General features: G+C 38.5%; 2 protein-coding genes and 1 long non-coding RNA gene across 10 annotated transcripts in view; 1 reads left to right on the forward strand and 2 right to left on the reverse strand.

Annotated features, from left to right (window-relative positions):
- Cad96Ca (tyrosine kinase receptor Cad96Ca) overlaps positions 1-6464 on the reverse strand; it is a 12599-nt gene extending 6135 nt beyond the window's left edge. Inside the window, exons 1-4 of one of the 4 annotated variants that reach the window (XR_011416065.1) lie at positions 5620-6238; positions 5031-5185; positions 1881-2143; positions 566-1369 (exon numbers count right to left, since the gene is read on the reverse strand). Coding sequence is in view for 3 of the 4 variants with exons in the window: in XM_070206869.1 (XP_070062970.1) it covers positions 566-1369; positions 1881-2143; positions 5031-5185; positions 5620-5642 (1245 nt within the window). In the remaining variant the exon portion in view is untranslated. Of the gene's footprint in view, positions 1-565; positions 1370-1880; positions 2144-5030; positions 5186-5619; positions 6239-6324 lie in introns of those variants that run through there. The other 3 variants (XM_032432850.2, XM_070206869.1, XM_032432851.2) reach the window with 3 other exon arrangements.
- LOC6633019 (uncharacterized) overlaps positions 1-21195 on the forward strand; it is a 28993-nt gene that overhangs the window by 2039 nt on the left and 5759 nt on the right. Inside the window, exons 1-4 of one of the 4 annotated variants that reach the window (XM_015170470.3) lie at positions 18751-18833; positions 19922-20097; positions 20220-20630; positions 20692-20803. In XM_015170470.3, coding sequence (XP_015025956.1) covers positions 20297-20630; positions 20692-20803 — 446 coding nt within the window. In that variant the 5' untranslated portion in view covers positions 18751-18833; positions 19922-20097; positions 20220-20296. Of the gene's footprint in view, positions 1-18750; positions 18834-18980; positions 19117-19921; positions 20098-20219; positions 20631-20691; positions 20804-21195 lie in introns of those variants that run through there. The other 3 variants (XM_015170469.3, XM_002055752.4, XM_032432849.2) reach the window with 3 other exon arrangements.
- On the reverse strand, positions 18677-19134 carry LOC138910891 (uncharacterized). 2 transcript variants are annotated; one of them, XR_011416067.1, is made up of 3 exons: positions 19049-19134; positions 18877-18968; positions 18677-18817 (listed from the first exon to the last, which is right to left on the reverse strand). It is a non-coding gene; the product is annotated as an uncharacterized lncRNA (long non-coding RNA). The 2 variants fall into 2 exon arrangements; XR_011416066.1 differs by having other exon boundaries at positions 18877-18986.

The following is a 21195-nucleotide window of genomic DNA, read 5'->3' on the forward strand; positions in this document are numbered from 1 at the left end:
GACCTTTTGCTTGTATATTATTTAAACTGCAATTTGGTGTCGTTAAATGTGCAACGCAAGAAGGAGACATCTCCGACCCCATGAAGTTTATATATGTATTCTTGATCAGTATCAACACCCGAGTCGATATATGTCCGTCTGTTCGTCCGTCCGCCTGTCTGTTTCTATGCGAACTAGTCTGTCAAAGCTATTGTTATGACACTTTGACACTCGAAACCACTATATCGTACAGAAAATAATGATGTTATATTGAAAACTTTTTTGTTTTTAAAGATATATTGACCAAACTCGGCACTTATAAGTCTTACTATGCTCCCTACTTTTTAGCAAAATCTTATTGACATCGGACCACTATATCATATAGCTGCCAAACTCTTTTGCTTATCAAGATATCTTGACTTGGAATCAACTAATTTCCTTATGCTTCTTAGATACGGTCAAAGCACTATGAGCATAATGAAAATGTTGGGTCAGCAAGGGTATTAAATCTTCGGCGTTCCGAAGATAGCCCTTCTTTCACGGTAAAAATAGCATTGGCTTTCCACCGCTAATTAGATTTAGTCACCGTTATTCCAAGCTGTTGCTCCCGCTCCCAGGGCACATAGCGATTTGCGAAGGCGGCAGGACCTTGCCACTGTTGCATAACCATCGAATTGCGACTGTCGTTTGTAAGCGTGTTGCTAAGTTGACTAGGATTGGACTTCTTGGCCAGCTCTTCCTTCTCCTTAGTCTTTTTCATCGTTTTGCTTATAGCGCATAGGTGACGGCGACAGACAAAGGCGAAAATAACTACAGCTACTGCAAGAATTCCGCAAATTCCTATTATAATTGGTGTTGAGAATGAGTTAATGCTGAAGAGTGCCTTAGTTTCATCGACATTCTTTTTATCATTGGTTTTTGACTCTGACTGAGATACAAGCGACTTTTCTGAGGTGTAATTTGCTATTGGTATCAGCTTAATGCGACTTCGCGACGTCGGCAGAGTGGAACCTTTTGTTGATTGTGGCAAGACAGATGCCACTGTCGGCTCTGATTCTATTAAGTTCGCATCTTCTCTTTGACTCAAATCTTGTGTTGATACTGGTGTATAAAATTTTGTATAATTTGGCAATCCGAAGTTGGCGCCATTGATGTCCGGCCGCCTGTTTGGCAAGCCATTTCTAATCGACTGTACTCCTGGTAGCTGGTCGAATGAGGGCAAAAACTGGGAAATGTTCTGCACTACGTTAGAAATAGATGGCGGTGAACGAGATCCAAAGCCCTGAAATCCATTGCTTTCCCGGCGTCCCAGTATGTTAATGAACACTTCATTTTTGGCGGTGTACCGGCCATCTGAGACAGTTATGTAAATTAGAAAATTTTCACCGGCCTGTAAAACAAAAAGAAATTTGACATATTACTTTACTTATAAGTCCACAATGCGTTTAATCATATATACATTATATATATGAAAAGGATATAATGGGCTGTACGTCTGTCTGTATGTATATATGAACGCGTCTATCTGAAAGCTATAAGAGCTAGAGGCTTGAAATGTTGAAGGTAGATTTTCCAGCGCTGTACTCTAGCTTATAGGTTCTGAGATCGACGGATGGACGGACGGACAGACACGCAGACGGACATGGCTAGATTGACTCGGCTATTGATGCTGATCAAGAAAAATTTTAAGGTTGCTGGCTTTTGCGAATATACGAATATATATGCATGGTACAATACGGATGTTCAGTTTTTGCATTACAATCTTATTCTTAGGGTGAATGTAAGGTGTAAGCCTTAAGGGCAGACTGACATCGGCGAAGGGTTTTCAATTTATTAATTATGCTTGTTAAACTGACCAAAACATACTTATATGTAAAATAAAAGTTTTAATTTTTACTTACGCGTCCCAACAAACTTTCGTTGAGGTAGACCACACCCGTATTGGGATCAATGCGGAAGGGCAGTTTGCTTGGTGTGTTGGCCTGTTGATTTGCTCCAATTGGAGAGAGGAAACGTGGTTCGATTCCGAATACCAAATCATCGCCATCAGCATCTTCGGCACGAACACGGTCAATAATCTGGCCCACCTCTTCTGCTTCCGAAATTCGCCAGTTTCGCTCTCGAACATATAAAATTGGCGGCGCATTTTGATCCTGTCCAACAGCTGTACAATTTAAAAATAGTTTACAATTTAAAGTTACAATTATCTGATACAGTTATAAATACATCTTAAAATTATACTTGATACACTTCGCTTACACTTCTCTCAATAAATGACAACGCATACCGATTTACAGACTTATTTAAATTGCGTTGACGTACATTTACTTCGATACGAAACAATATTTTGTGTGAGATAATTCAAAAACATATTAGGGCAGAAAGGGACTTTTTGCATCAGTATATTGAAGAAAACGTCTGATGAGGACATAATTTCAGATTGCCACGAGCTATAATATAATTTATTTAGTAGAAGCAATTATAGTTTTGTTTAATTTTGTGAATTGTGTAGGAGTCCTCTTCCACATACATGTTCGCAAAAATTTGCAATACATGTTGGTGGGCAATATTACTCTAGCTATTAAAATTATAAGCTTTTTTCAAAAAACAGCATTTCGCTATATATTTGTATCGAAAACAAACTCGTACTACGCATGGACTAGGAGGACCTACAGCTTGCGTTTATACATGCGGACAGACGAACGGACAGACGGACGGACATGGCCAGATCGACTTAGCTATTGATTCTGATCAAGAATATACATATGTATATACTTTACATACATTTGCACAAATATATTAGTACCCTTTAACCCATTTTTATTGGTTTAATGCACAATGGCAAATAAGGTTGAGGGTTAACTATACCCAGATATCCAACTGAAGTGGGTGTATATGGAGTCGTATATGTTACAAATTGATCAGTATTTAGCAAGATTGTCACAAAAGTTCTCAGTCAGATTTAGATAGGATCTCCAGCCGAGTCAATTAAATTAAAACACCCTTGTAGATATTTGGTTTACTGAGTTACGGATTGGCCCAAACAAAAACTGCATTTGAAACTATCAAATTTCTATTATATCAGTGTATAGCTTTGATAAATATGTGCATATCTGAATTTAGTTTCATTTTGGTTAAGCACATATTTGAAAATCGTTTACTTGACAATAAATCCAACTTATTTTACAACCTATTGATACCGAAAACTTTTATAACGCGCAAAGGAACAGCAGCCACCCGATATAATTACATATGTATGTAAAGAAACTGAACATCAGCTAGGGTTAGTCGAGCCAGAACACTGCAATGGCTTCGTTGTTTACACGCATAGATTTATTAGGCGAATTGTGCTACTACATTGAACTCTCATATAATGGTTGCGTTAAGAGCAAAAGCTGTCGAATATTCTTCGAATTTTCAAACCGGTTCTCTTTTTCTGTTGTGTTTTTACTTCTTAACACACGACCTTCAGATACATAGTCATTCGGACGCACAAACTTTTTAAATATTATGTGTATCTTGACGTAGCAAACAGCGTGTTCAAATTGCCGGGAGAGTGATTTCGAGTTGATGAATTAAATTACGCTCCGCCAGTGTCCGAGTATGTAAACATAACCAGTTTGGATGCAGTTATATCCTATTAAGTGTATTTTGTGCAATTGTATGTAAGACACCTCACATCAAGTAAATACATATATTGTTGATCATAAATATATATATCTTTGGTGAGCCGAATTTAACGGACCTTAGCTGGCACAGTTTAGAGTATCGTTTATTCGTGCACTACCGAGAGGACCATTCTCACTTTCTTACGTTTTTTGAAGCCAAAGGGCATTTGAAAATCAAAATTTTCTTGAATCTAGTTTACTTAACAAAAAACTGGTGCTACAGATATTCTCAGAAATATGCTTATCTTATCAACATCTTCTGCTTCTATATATTCTCTAATATTTTACCATACAGACAGAAGGACATCAACTCAAAGCTTCGTCCTGATAAGGGCAATTAGAAAATGCTGCCCTATGGATGTGGCATGCATTTACATTATATATTTTCATTGACGATATGATGTATATATAATGTAACATTCATTTGACAGGAATTTGTAAGGGAGACATCCTGAAACCCATTCAGTTAATATTTTAGAGATAAGTATCATCATCTATGTCGTTCAGTAACCATCTCTGTCTCACTGTTTGAGATTGGTGTGCTCGCAACAATAATGTTCATGCCATGACTGCGCAACGATTATTATCTTGAAAACCCACACTAGATGCTGTGGTTTGTAATTGGAACTGCTCAAGCTGCGAGCTGGAAGTATTTTACCTTGACCGTGACTTCTTCTCATTGGCCACGATCGCCAGAAAACATGTTCAATGATCAAGTATCACAAAATGATTAGACGGGTGACACTTCCCGGGTGATGATAAATATTTCTGATAATGCCATGTTGTTTACCCTAAATTTAATTATAATTTTGCAGTTGTTATTAAGTAACAAAAATACGTTGCAGGCGATTGTTTATATACATATGAGTTAAAATTATTGATAAATATATAAAGCCTTTCGATTCAAACAGCTAAAAGAATTAGTCTAAAGTAGCATTCAGTTTACCAGAAAGATCAAATCGATCATAAAATTGATCATAGATCAAGTCATATTGAACGTAGCCATTATTAGTCACCAACATCTGAAGTTCAAGCACACGCATATATGCGAAGTTTGCTGCTTTGTTGAGTTCGGTCATTGGCACAAAGGTAAGTGCGTAACCAATACAAAGCACAAACACAATTAATAGTTTTAAGCATAGGCCGTTTAGGACTGCGTGTTTCAATTGAAGAATGAAACAAAAAATCCAAAACTCCTTTAAGACAAACACTTAAGCATTCTGTATTTGAAGGTAATTGGTAGAAGCTACCCTCTTTTAAGTGGTATGTTAAGAAGATAACGTTAAACTAGGGTTATACTATATTAAGAACAATTATTAATGTCGAATTGTCTGTCATTCTTTACTTAACTCCCTGATTGCTAGACAGCAAACAAATGCTTACCTTCAGCAACAAAAAGCACATTAATGGTAACCAAACACATCAAAATTATGAAATTAATGCTCCTCCGTGACGAAGTTGTCGAGGTTCTAGGCTTAGAGATGAAATGCCACCCATGTTGATAATCCATAGTTCTCTTAACCGCCTGAGCGGCAAACCTGTCAATGAAACGAATGGCAAACGCCAGTTGTTAATAATTTTAAAAATATACGCACCTTAATGCTATTGGAAAACAGCATAAATATAGTAATGAAAATATAAATATAATTGTTTCAGCATGCCAAAGAATAAATACGCAAACAGTCATATAGTTGAAATGCTTATTTTTTGCCAAATTCCTCCTATATTGCTACATAATAGAGTAGCCCGATATTGATCAGATTTGGCCTATGTAAAAAGTAAGGAAGAACATATATTTTGACCCGGCCGGATCCAACCTAAGCAGTGCCTATAATAGAAAAGCGAGCTTTTGCAAAGTTTGCAATAAACAGTCAGACTTTATGAAAGGTTGTTGATACTGAGTAAGCATTTAATACTCTTTGTTTAAGGAGATAGACCAAGTATAGCACATTTAATAACATAATTGAAATACCTTTCGTACCCAAACTCAATCATCGTCTCCGCCAACTGATAAATAAGTCCTCCTGAACACTAATGACGTAAGCGTTAAAGCTAATGCTGTTTCCTAAATGTCTGATATAGACAGTTGCTGAGTACAAAGTCCTTTGACTATTGATTGGCGCGTTAATAGATCGTGGCTTAATATACAGTATATACATCTATGTATATGTGCGGTAAGCGGTAAGTGACAAGCATCAAAAGGGGAAGCTAATTTCTCTTTTGCTCATATACGGCTGCATGGTGCAATCGCTGGTCATACCCAATGAGTGAGCGAAAAGTCAAGGCTAGTGTGTAAGGGAGACACAAAATCAGATACATGTAATTTCGTCAAGACATTCAAAACAAGCTCTGTTGAAACTACCTTAACATACTAAATGAATATGCTCTCATGTAATATTTAAGCAAACTTTAAATATATTCTTTCCAACTATTCATTTTTGTCAATGACGTCACTCGCGCACGTAGTATAAGTTTTGTTAAATTTGTACATATATACATTACGAACACATTAATAAGATAATAAAAACGTTAACTTTAGATGGATATCATGGGCCTTTCCCATCCCATTTACATTAACTATTATTACATAAATAAATTAATATATTCAATATTTATTTAAGTATATATTTATATTTGAGTAGATTTCTTTATGTGCATTGACTGTGCATGTTCTTACAAAATCACATGTATATGTTTTGAATACAAGATAATAGAAAACTGGTATCGATAAAACTTTCTCAATTTGCTATCCAGCCGACATGAAACATACGCGCCGACGTTGCGAATATCAACACAGTGTATATACTACTGAACAGAGTTCACTTTTTGAAGCTTTGCTCAATCTCTTGAGCGAAACAAAATCGAAAAACTTGTTTTACGGCTAAAGAAAACAAACTTTAACTTTAGCTCTCTGACTCTCTGTGACTCTCCCTCTTTGATCGCCACTCAGTGGAACGTAAAAATAAACCGAAGCATTGCCATTCGTTTAACTTTTTAGTACACTGACACTTCTTAGTAAATGTACATGTACACCAGCTGATTTGATCAGATGTGGCTCAGCCAAATCTTTCTATAATTTTTTAAATTAGTTCAGTTTTGGCAGTCATTGCGTTCACTTTAGAAGCAAATGATTTCTGGACTGATGAATGAAATCTATAGTCTCATTGAGAAAATAATCATGTTTTATAAAACTCCAATGAAAGTGCGGACAAAAAGTGCTTTAACGGGTATCCATCCCATGCTGGTGGCAGCTTATTGGCCATTAGTGGCATCGCCGATTTGGTACCAACCAATGGATTAACGTACGTTATTTAGACAGTCATTTATTTGACAGCAATGATTACAAGCTTGGTAAAGGATTTTAGATTAAATACGTTTTGCCATCACAACAAATTTTTACTAATCTCAAAGGAGGATATATGTATTTTCTACTAAACGAAGCCTTTGCTATTGGAAATTGTATTTAAATATACTTATATATTCTTAATCAGCGTGAACGATGGAGGATCTAACCATGTCTGTCAGTCAATATTGTCGAAATGTCATATACATAACGAAGGGTTATAGTATTTAATACATTATGTCAAATACATAGATAAAGAATTTAATGAATACGTATCGCAGCGATTTGATAAATTTCACCCGTAACAGTGGTAAATTAGCGGAAAATGGTTGTATACAATTTTTTTTCAACGTCCGATCGATTTAAAGCGAAGTAAAGTAAAGTAGTGTTTGCTGGACCATTGTTATATGTATGCTGAACTTGAGTTTTCTGTTCAAAATGATACCGAATGCGGATGTTTTTATAAAGAGTCGATCAACATTCCCCCCGGACAAGGCTCTTTCCTAGAGACGTTTCAAACCGACATATCTCTCTTCAAACTAAAGCTCGGTGCGAAAATCGAAACTTTTTCAATTATTTTTTTTTAATATCTCGGGTAAATAATGTCAGATTTTAAAATGTTATACCTTTTTGAATACGTACGGATTCCTACCATCAATTGGCATTCAAACAAATTAAACATCGATGGGTTGCAAAATGTTGTAGACAAAAAACCGATTCGTTCGTAATTTCCATCTTTTTGATGATATTTTGGAATATTTCCGTCAAATAATGTCAGATTTTGCAATTTCATACCATTTTTGACTCGTAAGGATCAGTTCTATCGATTGGCATCAAATAAAAGGATATACAAAATTTTGACCCAAGTCGACAAAATGGCAAGGGATTATTCACGTTTTTTTCAAAATCGAGGTCGGCGCGCAAATCGAAACTTTTTCGATGATTTTTTTAATAACTCGGGTAATAGCTCCGCGCGGAGGTATGTCGTTTCAAAACGACATATCCCACTTCAAAATAAAGGTCGGTGCGAAAATCGAAACTTTTTCGATTATTTTTTTTAATTTCTCGTGTAAATAATGTCTGATTTTGAAATGTTATACCTTTTTGAATACCCATCCCGTATTTGCCGCTCTAAAAAATCTTGGAGATATGACGTTTCAAAGCGACATAAGATTATGTCGATTATGTCGATTATTATTATGTCGTAAATATCGTGTCCACAACCAAACGAATTTTTTTTGGAAAACTTTAAATGGCTATATCTCGGTCAAATAAAGCCCGATTAAGGTCAAAAAAGGAAGGGCTACTCGGGGAGGTCCATAGAAACCACCAAGATCAACGGCGAAGTTATGTCGCTTTGAAACGTCATATCTCCAAGATTTTTTTAGAGCGGCGGTTTCTATGGACCAACGCGAGTAACCCCTCCCTTTTTGACCGTAATCGGGTTTTATTTGGCCGAGATATGACCATTTAAAGTTTTCCGAAAAAGTTCGTGTAGTTGTGGACACGATATTTACGACATAATCTCGCCATGATCAACGGCGAAGTTATGTCGCTATGAAACGTCATATCTCCACCGCTCTAAAAAAATCTTGGAGATATGACGTTTTAAAGCGACATAACTTCGCCGTTGATCTTGGCGGTTTCTATGGACCTCCCCGAGTAGCCCTTCCCTTTTTGACCGTAATCGGGCTTTATTTGGCCGAGATATAGCCATTTAAAGTTTTCTAAAAAAATTCGTGTGGTTGTGGACACGATATTTACGACATAATCTCGCCATGATCAACGGCGAAGTTATGTCGCTTTGAAACGTCATATCTCCGCCGCTCTAAAAAAATCTTGGAGATATGACGTTTCAAAGCGACATAACTTCGCCGTTGATCTTGGCGGTTTCTATGGACCTCCCCGAGTAGCCCTTCCCTTTTTGACCGTAATCGGGCTTTATTTGGCCGAGATATAGCCATTTAAAGTTTTCTAAAAAAATTCGTGTGGTTGTGGACACGATATTTACGACATAATCTCGCCATGATCAACGGCGAAGTTATGTCGCTTTGAAACGTCATATCTCCGCCGCTCTAAAAAAATCTTGGAGATATGACGTTTCAAAGCGACATAACTTCGCCGTTGATCTTGGCGGTTTCTATGGACCTCCCCGAGTAGCCCTTCCCTTTTTGACCGTAATCGGGCTTTATTTGGCCGAGATAAAGCCATTTAAAGTTTTCTAAAAAAATTCGTGTGGTTGTGGACACGATATTTACGACATAATCTCGCCATGATCAACGGCGAAGTTATGTCGCTTTGAAACGTCATATCTCCGCCGCTCTAAAAAAATCTTGGAGATATGACGTTTCAAAGCGACATAACTTCGCCGTTGATCTTGGCGGTTTCTACGGACCAACGCGAGTAACCCCTCCCTTTTTGACCGTAATCGGGCTTTATTTGGCCGAGATATAGCCATTTAAACTTTTCCAAAAAAATGCATGTGGTTGTGGACACGATATTCACGACATAATCTCGCCATGATCAACGGCGAAGTTATGTCGCTTTGAAACGTCATATCTCCGCCGCTCTAAAAAAATCTTGGAGATATGACGCTTCAAAGCGACATAACTTCGCCGTTGATCTTGGCGGTTTCTATGGACCTCCCCGAGTAGCTCCTCCCTTTTTGACCGTAATCGGGCTTTATTTGGCCGAGATATAGCCATTTAAACTTTTCCAAAAAAATGCATGTGGTTGTGGACACGATATTTACGACATAATCTCGCCATGATCAACGGCGAAGTTATGTCGCTTTGAAACGTCATATCTCCGCCGCTCTAAAAAAATCTTGGAGATATGACGTTTCAAAGCGACATAACTTCGCCGTTGATCTTGGCGGTTTCTACGGACCAACGCGAGTAACCCCTCCCTTTTTGACCGTAATCGGGCTTTATTTGGTTGAGATATAGCCATTTAAAGTTTTCCAAAAAAATTCGTGTGGTTGTGGACACGATATTTACGACATAATCTCGCCATGATCAACGGCGAAGTTATGTCGCTTTGAAACGTCATATCTCCGCCGCTCTAAAAATTTCTTGGAGATATGACGTTTCAAAGCGATATAACTTCGCCGTTGATCTTGGCGGTTTCTATGGACCTCCCCGAGTAGCCCTTCCCTTTTTGACCGTAATCGGGCTTCATTTGGCCGAGATATAGCCATTTAAAGTTTTCTAAAAAAATTTGTGTGGTTGTGGACACGATATTTAGGACATAATCTCGCCATGATCAACGGCGAAGTTATGTCGCTTTGAAACGTCATATCTCCGCCGCTCTAAAAAAATCTTGGAGATATGACGTTTCAAAGCGACATAACTTCGCCGTTGATCTTGGCATTTTCTATAGACCTACGCGAGTAACCCCTCCCTTTTTGACCGTAATCGGGCTTCATTTGGCCGAGATATAGCCATTTAAAGTTTTCCAAAAAAATTCATGTGGTTGTGGACACGATATTCACGACATAATCTCGCCATGATCAACGGCGAAGTTATGTCGCTTTGAAACGTCATATCTCCGCCGCTCTAAAAAAATCTTGGAGATATGACGTTTCAAAGCGACATAACTTCGCCGTTGATCTTGGCGGTTTCTATAGACCTTCCCGAGTAGCCCTTCCCTTTTTGACCGTAATCGGGCTTTATTTGTCCGAGATATAGCCATTTAAAGTTTTCTAAAAAAATTTGTGTGGTTGTGGACACGATATTTAGGACATAATCTCGCCATGATCAACGGCGAAGTTATGTCGCTTTGAAACGTCATATCTCCGCCGCTCTAAAAAAATCTTGGAGATATGACGTTTCAAAGCGACATAACTTCGCCGTTGATCTTGGCGGTTTCTATGGACCTCCCCGAGTATCCCTTCCCTTTTTGACCGTAATCGGGCTTTATTTGGCCGAGATATAGCTATTTAAAGTTTTCTAAAAAAATTCGTGTGGTTGTGGACACGATATTTACGACATAGTCTCGCCATGATCAACGTCGAAGTTATGTCGCTTTAAAACGTCATATCTCCGCCGCTCTAAAAAAATCTTGGAGATATGACGTTTCAAAGCGACATAACTTCGCCGTTGATCTTGGCGGTTTCTACGGACCTACGCGAGTAACCCCTCCCTTTTTGACCGTAATCGGGCTTTATTTGGGCGAGATATAGCCATTTAAAGTTTTCCAAAAAAATTCGTGTGGTTGTGGACACGATATTCACGACATAATCTCGCCATGATCAACGGCGAAGTTATGTCGCTTTGAAACGTCATATCTCCGCCGCTCTAAAAGTTTCTTGGAGATATGACGTTTCAAGGCGATATAACTTCGCCGTTGATCTTGGCGGTTTCTATGGACCTCCCCGAGTAGCCCTTCCCTTTTTGACCGTAATCGGGCTTCATTTGGCCGAGATATAGCCATTCAAAGTTTTCCAAAAAAATGCATGTGGTTGTGGACACGATATTCACGACATAATCTCGCCATGATCAACGGCGAAGTTATGTCGCTTTGAAACGTCATATCTCCGCCGCTCTAAAAAAATCTTGGAGATATGACGTTTCAAAGCGACATAACTTCGCCGTTGATCTTGGCATTTTCTATAGACCTACGCGAGTAACCCCTCCCTTTTTGACCGTAATCGGGCTTCATTTGGCCGAGATATAGCCATTTAAAGTTTTCCAAAAAAATTCATGTGGTTGTGGACACGATATTCACGACATAATCTCGCCATGATCAACGGCGAAGTAATGTCGCTTTGAAACGTCATATCTCCGCCGCTCTAAAAAAATCTTGGAGATATGACGTTTCAAAGCGACATAACTTCGCCGTTGATCTTGGCATTTTCTATAGACCTACGCGAGTAACCCCTCCCTTTTTGACCGTAATCGGGCTTCATTTGGCCGAGATATAGCCATTTAAAGTTTTCCAAAAAAATGCATGTGGTTGTGGACACGATATTCACGACATAATCTCGCCATGATCAACGGCGAAGTTATGTCGCTTTGAAACGTCATATCTCCGCCGCTCTAAAAAAATCTTGGAGATATGACGTTTCAAAGCGACATAACTTCGCCGTTGATCTTGGCGGTTTCTATAGACCTTCCCGAGTAGCCCTTCCCTTTTTGACCGTAATCGGGCTTTATTTGTCCGAGATATAGCCATTTAAAGTTTTCTAAAAAAATTTGTGTGGTTGTGGACACGATATTTAGGACATAATCTCGCCATGATCAACGGCGAAGTTATGTCGCTTTGAAACGTCATATCTCCGCCGCTCTAAAAAAATCTTGGAGATATGACGTTTCAAAGCGACATAACTTCGCCGTTGATCTTGGCGGTTTCTATGGACCTCCCCGAGTATCCCTTCCCTTTTTGACCGTAATCGGGCTTTATTTGGGCGAGATATAGCCATTTAAAGTTTTCAAAAAAATTCCTGTGGTTGTGGACACGATATTCACGACATAATCTCGCCATGATCAACGGCGAAGTTATGTCGCTTTGAAACGTCATATCTCCGCCGCACTAAAAAAAACCTTGGAGATATGACGTTTCAAAGCGACATAACTTTGCCGTTGATCTTGGCGGTTTCTACGGACCAACGCGAGTAACCCCTCCCTTTTTGACCGTAATCGGGCTTCATTTGGCCGAGATATAGCCATTTAAAGTTTTCCAAAAAAATGCATGTGGTTGTGGACACGATATTCACGACATAATCTCGCCATGATCAACGGCGAAGTTATGTCGCTTTGAAACGTCATATCTCCGCCGCTCTAAAAATTTCTTGGAGATATGACGTTTCAAAGCGATATAACTTCGCCGTTGATCTTGGCGGTTTCTATGGACCTCCCCGAGTAGCCCTTCCCTTTTTGACCGTAATCGGGCTTCATTTGGCCGAGATATAGCCATTCAAAGTTTTCCAAAAAAATGCATGTGGTTGTGGACACGATATTCACGACATAATCTCTCCATGATCAACGGCGAAGTTATGTCGCTTTGAAACGTCATATCTCCGCCGCTCTAAAAAAATCTTGGAGATATGACGTTTCAAAGCGACATAACTTCGCCGTTGATCTTGGCGGTTTCTATGGACCTCCCCGAGTAGCCCTTCCCTTTTTGACCGTAATCGGCCTTTATTTGACCGAGATATAGCCATTTAAAGTTTTCCAATAAAATGCATGTGGTTGTGGACACGATATTCACGACATAATCTCGCCATGATCAACGGCGAAGTTATATCGCTTTGAAACGTCATATCTCCGCCGCTCTAAAAATATCTTGGAGATATGACGTTTCAAAGCGACATAACTTCGCCGTTGATCTTGGCGGTTTCTATAGACCTACGCGAGTAACCCCTCCCTTTTTGACCGTAATCGGGCTTCATTTGGCCGAGATATAGCCATTTAAAGTTTTCCAAAAAAATGCATGTGGTTGTGGACACGATATTCACGACATAATCTCGCCATGATCAACGGCGAAGTTATGTCGCTTTGAAACGTCATATCTCCGCCGCTCTAAAAATTTCTTGGAGATATGACGTTTCAAAGCGATATAACTTCGCCGTTGATCTTGGCGGTTTCTATGGACCTCCCCGAGTAGCCCTTCCCTTTTTGACCGTAATCGGGCTTCATTTGGCCGAGATATAGCCATTCAAAGTTTTCCAAAAAAATGCATGTGGTTGTGGACACGATATTCACGACATAATCTCTCCATGAACAACGGCGAAGTTATGTCGCTTTGAAACGTCATATCTCCGCCGCTCTAAAAAAATATTGGAGATATGACGTTTCAAAGCGACATAACTTCGCCGTTGATCTTGGCGGTTTCTATGGACCTCCCCGAGTAGCCCTTCCCTTTTTGACCGTAATCGGCCTTTATTTGACCGAGATATAGCCATTTAAAGTTTTCCAATAAAATGCATGTGGTTGTGGACACGATATTCACGACATAATCTCGCCATGATCAACGGCGAAGTTATATCGCTTTGAAACGTCATATCTCCGCCGCTCTAAAAATATCTTGGAGATATGACGTTTCAAAGCGACATAACTTCGCCGTTGATCTTGGCGGTTTCTATAGACCTACGCGAGTAACCCCTCCCTTTTTGACCGTAATCGGGCTTCATTTGGCCGAGATATAGCCATTTAAAGTTTTCCAAAAAAATTCGTGTGGCTGTGGACACGATATTCACGACATAATCTCGCCATGATCAACGGCGAAGTTATGTCGCTTTGAAACGTCATATCTCCGCCGCTCTAAAAATATCTTGGAGATATGACGTTTCAAAGCGACATAACTTCGCCGTTGATCTTGGCGGTTTCTATAGACCTACGCGAGTAACCCCTCCCTTTTTGACCGTAATCGGGCTTCATTTGGCCGAGATATAGCCATTTAAAGTTTTCCAAAAAAATGCATGTGGTTGTGGACACGATATTCACGACATAATCTCGCCATGATCAACGGCGAAGTTATGTCGCTTTGAAACGTCATATCTCCGCCGCTCTAAAAATATCTTGGAGATATGACGTTTCAAAGCGACATAACTTCGCCGTTGATCTTGGCGGTTTCTACGGACCTACGCGAGTAACCCCTCCCTTTTTGACCGTAATCGGGGTTCATTTGGCCGAGATATAGCCATTTAAAGTTTTCTAAAAAAATTCGTGTGGCTGTGGACACGATATTCACGACATAATCTCGCCATGATCAACGGCGAAGTTATGTCGCTTTGAAAGGTCATATCTCCGCCGCTCTAAAAAAATATTGGAGATATGACGTTTCAAAGCGACATAACTTCGCCGTTGATCTTGGCGGTTACTATGGACCTCCCCGAGTAGCCCTTCCCTTTGTGACCGTAATCGGGCTTTTTTTGGCCGAGATATAGCCATTTAAAGTTTTCTAAAAAAATTCGTGTGGTTGTGGACACGATATTCACGACATAATCTCGCCATGATCAACGGCGAAGTTATGTCGCTTTGAAAGGTCATATCTCCGCCGCTCTAAAAAAATCTTGGAGATATGACGTTTCAAAGCGACATAACTTCGCCGTTGATCTTGGCGGTTTCTACGGACCAACGCGAGTAACCCCTCCCTTTTTGACCGTAATCGGGCATTATTTGGCCGAGATATAGCCATTTAATATTTTCCAAAAAAAATCGTGTGGTTGTGGACACGATATTTACGACATAATCTCGCCATGATCAACGGCGAAGTTATGTCGCTTTGAAACGTCATATCTCCGCCGCTCTAAAAAAATCTTGGAGATATGACGTTTCAAAGCGACATAACTTCGCCGTTGATCTTGGCATTTTCTATAGACCTACGCGAGTAACCCCTCCCTTTTTGACCGTAATCGGGCTTCATTTGGCCGAGATATAGCCATTTAAAGTTTTCCAAAAAAATGCATGTGGTTGTGGACACGATATTCACGACATAATCTCGCCATGATCAACGGCGAAGTTATGTCGCTTTGAAACGTCATATCTCCGCCGCTCTAAAAAAATCTTGGAGATATGACGTTTCAAAGCGACATAACTTCGCCGTTGATCTTGGCGGTTTCTATGGACCTCCCCGAGTAGCCCTTCCCTTTTTGACCGTAATCGGGCTTTATTTGGCCGAGATATAGCCATTTAAAGTTTTCCAAAAAAATGCATGTGGTTGTGGACACGATATTCACGACATAATCTCGCCATGATCAACGGCGAAGTTATGTCGCTTTGAAACGTCATATCTCCGCCGCTCTAAAAAAATCTTGGAGATATGACGTTTCAAAGCGACATAACTTCGCCGTTGATCTTGGCGGTTTCTACGGACCAACGCGAGTAACCCCTCCCTTTTTGACCGTAATCGGGCTTCATTTGGCCGAGATATAGCCATTTAAAGTTTTCCAAAAAAATGCATGTGGTTGTGGACACGATATTCACGACATAATCTCGCCATGGTCAACGGCGAAGTTATTTCGCTTTGAAACGTCATATCTCCGCCGCTCTAAAAAAATCTTGGAGATATGACGTTTCAAAGCGACATAACTTCGCCGTTGACCTTGGCGGTTTCTATGGACCTCCCCGAGTAGCCCTTCCCTTTTTGACCGTAATCGGGCTTTATTTGGCCGAGATATAGCCATTTAAAGTATTCTAAAAAAATTCGTGTGGTTGTGGACACGATATTTACGACATAATCTCGCCATGATCAACGGCGAAGTTATGTCGCTTTGAAACGTCATATCTCCGCCGCTCTAAAAAAATCTTGGAGATATGACGTTTCAAAGCGACATAACTTCGCCGTTGATCTTGGGGGTTTCTATGGACCTCCCCGAGTAGCCCTTCCCTTTTTGACCGTAATCGGGCTTTATTTGGCCGAGATATGACCATTTAAGGTTTTCCAAAAAAGTTCGTGTAGTTGTGGACACGATATTCACGACATAATCTCGCCATGATCAACGGCGAAGTTATGTCGCTTTGAAACGTCATATCTCCGCCGCTCTAAAAAAATCTTGGAGATATGACGTTTCAAAGCGACATAACTTCGCCGTTGATCTTGGCATTTTCTATAGAACTACGCGAGTAACCCCTCCCTTTTTGACCGTAATCGGGCTTTATTTGGCCGAGATATAGCCATTTATTTGGCCGAGATATAGCCAAAAAAAAAAATCGAGGTCGGTGCGAAAATCGAAAATGTTTCGATGCTTATTTTTTAATATCTCCGGTAATAGCTCGGCGCGGAGATATGACGTTCCAAAACGACAGAGCTCCGCGCGGTGATATGACCTTCCGATTTTTTCAAAATCGAGGTTGGTGCGAAAATCGGAACTTTTTGATGCTTTTCTTTTAATATCTCGGTTAAATAATGTCTGATTTTAAAATGTTATACCTTTTTGAATGCGTACGGATCCCTACCATCAATTGGCATTCAAACAAATTAAACATCGATGGGTTGCAAAATGTTGTAGACAAAAAACCGATTCGTTCGTAAATTCCATCTTTTTGATGATATTTTGGAATATTTCCGTCAAATAATGTCCGATTTTGCAATTTCATACCATTTTTGACTCGTAAGGATCAGTTCTATCGATAGACATCAAAAAAAGGTAATCCAAGATTTTGACCTAAATCGAAAAAATGGCAAGGGGTTATATCACTTTGTTTTTCAAAATCGAAGTCGGTGCGAAAATCGAAAATGTTGCGATGCTTTTTTTTTAATATCTCGGGTAATAGCTCGGCGCGGAGATATGACGTTCCAAAACGACAGAGCTCCGCGCGGTGATATGACCTTCCGATTTTTTCAAAATCGAGGTTGGTGCGAAATTCGGAATTTTTTCGATGCTTTTCTTTTAATATCTCGGGTTATAGCTCCGCGCGGAGATATGACCCTCAATTGGCATTCAAACAAATTAATCATCGATGGGTTGAAAAATGTTGTTGACAAGAAACCGATTTGTTCGTAAATTCCATCTTTTTGATGATTTTTTTTAATATTTCCGTCAAATAATGTCCGATTTTGCAATTTCATACCATTTTTGACTCGTAAGGATCAGTAAAGATTGGCATCAAAAAAAGGAAATCCAAAATTTTGACCCAAATTTTTTTCAAAATCGAGGTCGGTGCGCAAATCGAAACTTTTTCGATGATTATACCCTGAACCCATTAAAAATGGGTATAAGGGTATATTGTATTTGTGCAAAATCCAAATGTACGTAACAGGCAGAAGAAAGCATCTCCGACCCCATAAAGTATATATATTCTTGATCAGCACCAATAGCCGAGTCGATCTAGCCATGTCCGTCTGTCTGTCTGTCCGTCTCTCTCTCTCTCTCTGTCCGTATGTATGAACGCAAGGATCTCAGAACCTATAAGAGCTAGAGACTTGAAATGTAGGTGGTCCCGCGCAGATCGAGTTTGTTTCCGATAATCGATAACTTACTCCGTTTCCAAATCGATATCGATATCCTGTTTTTTGGGCAATTTTGGTATATAATAAGAGCTTGAGTCCCCAAACTTGACATATAGCTTCTAAAATAGAATATATACATGCATTTGATGTTGGAAGAAGAGGGCTCAGGGTATCCCCTAGTCGAGAGCTCCTGACTAGAACCTCTTACTTGTTTTATGTTCAATATGTCCCTCCAATACAAATGCTGAATATAATTTTAATATATCCCATAATCAAACAACCACTTTTTATTTATACATTTTTTATTTTATTTATGTATTTGTTAAAAATAAATGTAATACGAACTTACACATATTTTACAAGCACCACAAAGTTTATAGGCAATATTCACACTCACATTATTGGTCTGAATCTCGACGCTTTGCCTTCAAATATAAAATGTTCACATATGCTTAAATAATTATGTATGCACACAGAAATACAGAACATACTTATCTACACTTAATGATTTTCTATTTAAAAAAAAAAAAAACAACTGCATTTAATATTTTATTTCTTCTAGCATCTTTTTATTTAATTGATTCATTTACTTTTATAACCGGCAATCTACTTTGCAAATATATGTTTTCAATTGCCCCTTACAAAAATAAACTAAGTATTTTCTTCACGTCTGCGGAAACAACAACATGTATTTTGTCGAAAAGGTGGGAAAGAAAATAACAAATTTACATGAAATTCCGTACAACAATATTTATATATTATTTGATATACTATTTTATATACATAAAGCAATACGAATAAGAATCAAAAAAACAAAACTATAGCTCCCTTTCATTTTGATACTTTTAGATTGCATCACTTTGTAAGCGACAATGGGTCACCGATCTTAGACCCGAAAGCCAACTGACAGGGCTACAGGGATTATATATGTACACTGAAAATGTAATAACGTGAGTGGCAGTATTAGTTTTAGTACTTCAGATCTAAGCATACGGTATTTCGTAGTCGAGCATTGTTTCTTGCTACATGGCGATAAGAATTGTTTGCTTGCTAAGGTGATAAGGCAAAAGCCAAAAGAGCACTGCCTGAAAAATTGATAGGGACTGCAGTTCAATTGTATTATTCACCCAAAGCACTTCATTTTAAAAAGGCTTGTAAAACTTACTAATCTGGTATATTTGTGTAACCTAATTTGCTTTTAAGCATGTGTGTATACCGCAGCCACGTTAAAACGTAAATTAACAACAAAAAATAAGTCATTCAGTGGACTTAATTCATTTAATATAGTTGACATGATATGTGCATACATTTAGTGACAGAAAACTCTAAGATGACGTATAAACATTTAAAATAGCGTCTGATTATTTTTAGCCGTGGTTTTTTTATTTTTTAGAATGGATTAATGTCCGACCTCATAAAATATATATATTCTTGCTCAATATTAACAGCCGAATTGATATAGCCATATCCTTATGCTTGACTATATTTTTGCTTTGATATCTTGATCTAGATATCTTGACCAAACTGGGCATTTATTTGTTTCTCTATAGCCGCCATACGAACGATCTTTAGAAAAATACGATCTCCCATGAAAAGATATCTGGACTAAACTATAAAATCGAACATATGCACAAATACGATCGATCAAAAGTTTAACGGTATGAAATTAAAAAAAATATTAAAATACAAAAGCAAAATATTTCTGCTACTGGATCGAAACGGACTAATTGCTCTCGCATGAACGGGCCAAGACATCGATGATTTTATACAAACTCGTATAGCGCCGGCACCAGGAGGACCTACTCTCTTAAGCTCTTAAAGGTTCTGAGCTCGACGAGTTCATACATACGAAAAGACGGACGGACAGACCGGTGGATTTGGCTACATTCATGCTGATCAAGAATATACAAGCTTTACTTAATTTGCGCTGTGTAGAGAAAAGCTAGAATTTTTCTGATGGCCACTCACCTCGGTGTTCAGGGAATATCCTAATTCGGCTGTGCCAACTAAAGCGAGCTTAACTTGACTTATTTTACAGGTTGAAAACAAATAAGTCTGCACAATCGAACCAATAGAATTGCTACTGCAAAATGTATTAACTAAAGACACAATTGTGAAGCAGTATACTAAGACAGAAAGTCAGTTATTTAACAATACATAACATACTTCTTGATCTGGGAACAGCGTATTGCACATTCGACTGTATCCGAAAAGGTACGTACTTGTTTTATACTCATTTCCATTTAATGATATATATGATTTGAACATCATTTGGCAATCACGCCAACAGATCGATAAATATATTAATATTTTTTGTATTTATGTATATTTAACAGGACCTAAGCGTACGATATTTTCTGTCAATTAGCTATGTATATACTGCTTGCTGCCCATTCCTAAATAGAAGTAAAACATGACCTATAAATGCAATTATCGTTCCCGGTGCAATACAATTGCACTTTTTACGCTTTTGCATATCGGCCAAAAACTAAAAGGAAACGATGCTAGTGTACAGTTTCATCAGCAGTCAGTCGACAACAAATATAACATAACTGAGACATTTCAAGATGAAATGGAACAAATGGATTCACCAAAGGACCAAAAGCTTATCGTACGGTTGCCATCCAACACACTTCTCAAGTACACCTCCTATAAAGATGTTTCTATACTTCACTTTCGAGTTCCATCAGATTCGCGAGCTGCGTACTTTAGTTTTAAAGGGTTCGAAGAATCAAAGAGTGCCTTTCGTAAGTAAACAATACATGCAATTTAATAAAAAACTATGATTTACAATACAAATATTTGCAGAAAGAAAATGCAAGCCTAAGGATGTTACTCTTCATTTAAAGGCTAACAGTTTTCCTGTAATAAGTCCCGAAAATATTACTTTTCCAAAGAATTTTTTAATCTCCGACGAAAGGTAAGTGTTGCACCTCAAATTGATTATTTATTCTTATAAGTTATTAAATCAGGTTAAGATAGTACTTTTCTTGTTTATTATTAGGTATTCTGAGCAACAAACAAGCAAAAGAATCAAATAATCTTTATATTCGTAGCAAAAAATAGTAGTGGAGAGCGCCCGACTTGGGGTTCCCTTAACCTAAACCTAAACCTTAAAATTTGTTTTTAACTATTAGGGCATTAACAAAACATTTTAAATAAAAATTCTGTTCCGTCTGCTGGTGTCGAACTTGGAAGTACCTTTAATCGACCGAACTATTTTCCATCGGGTCATACCTTATAATAAAATGAAATATATATAACCCTATACCAAGAAAATAATTTGTAGTTAAAAAACATCCAAGAGGCTCT

This window comes from Drosophila virilis, chromosome 2 (assembly GCF_030788295.1).
Source record: "Drosophila virilis strain 15010-1051.87 chromosome 2, Dvir_AGI_RSII-ME, whole genome shotgun sequence".
In the NCBI taxonomy this organism is placed as follows: Eukaryota; Metazoa; Arthropoda; class Insecta; order Diptera; family Drosophilidae; genus Drosophila; species Drosophila virilis.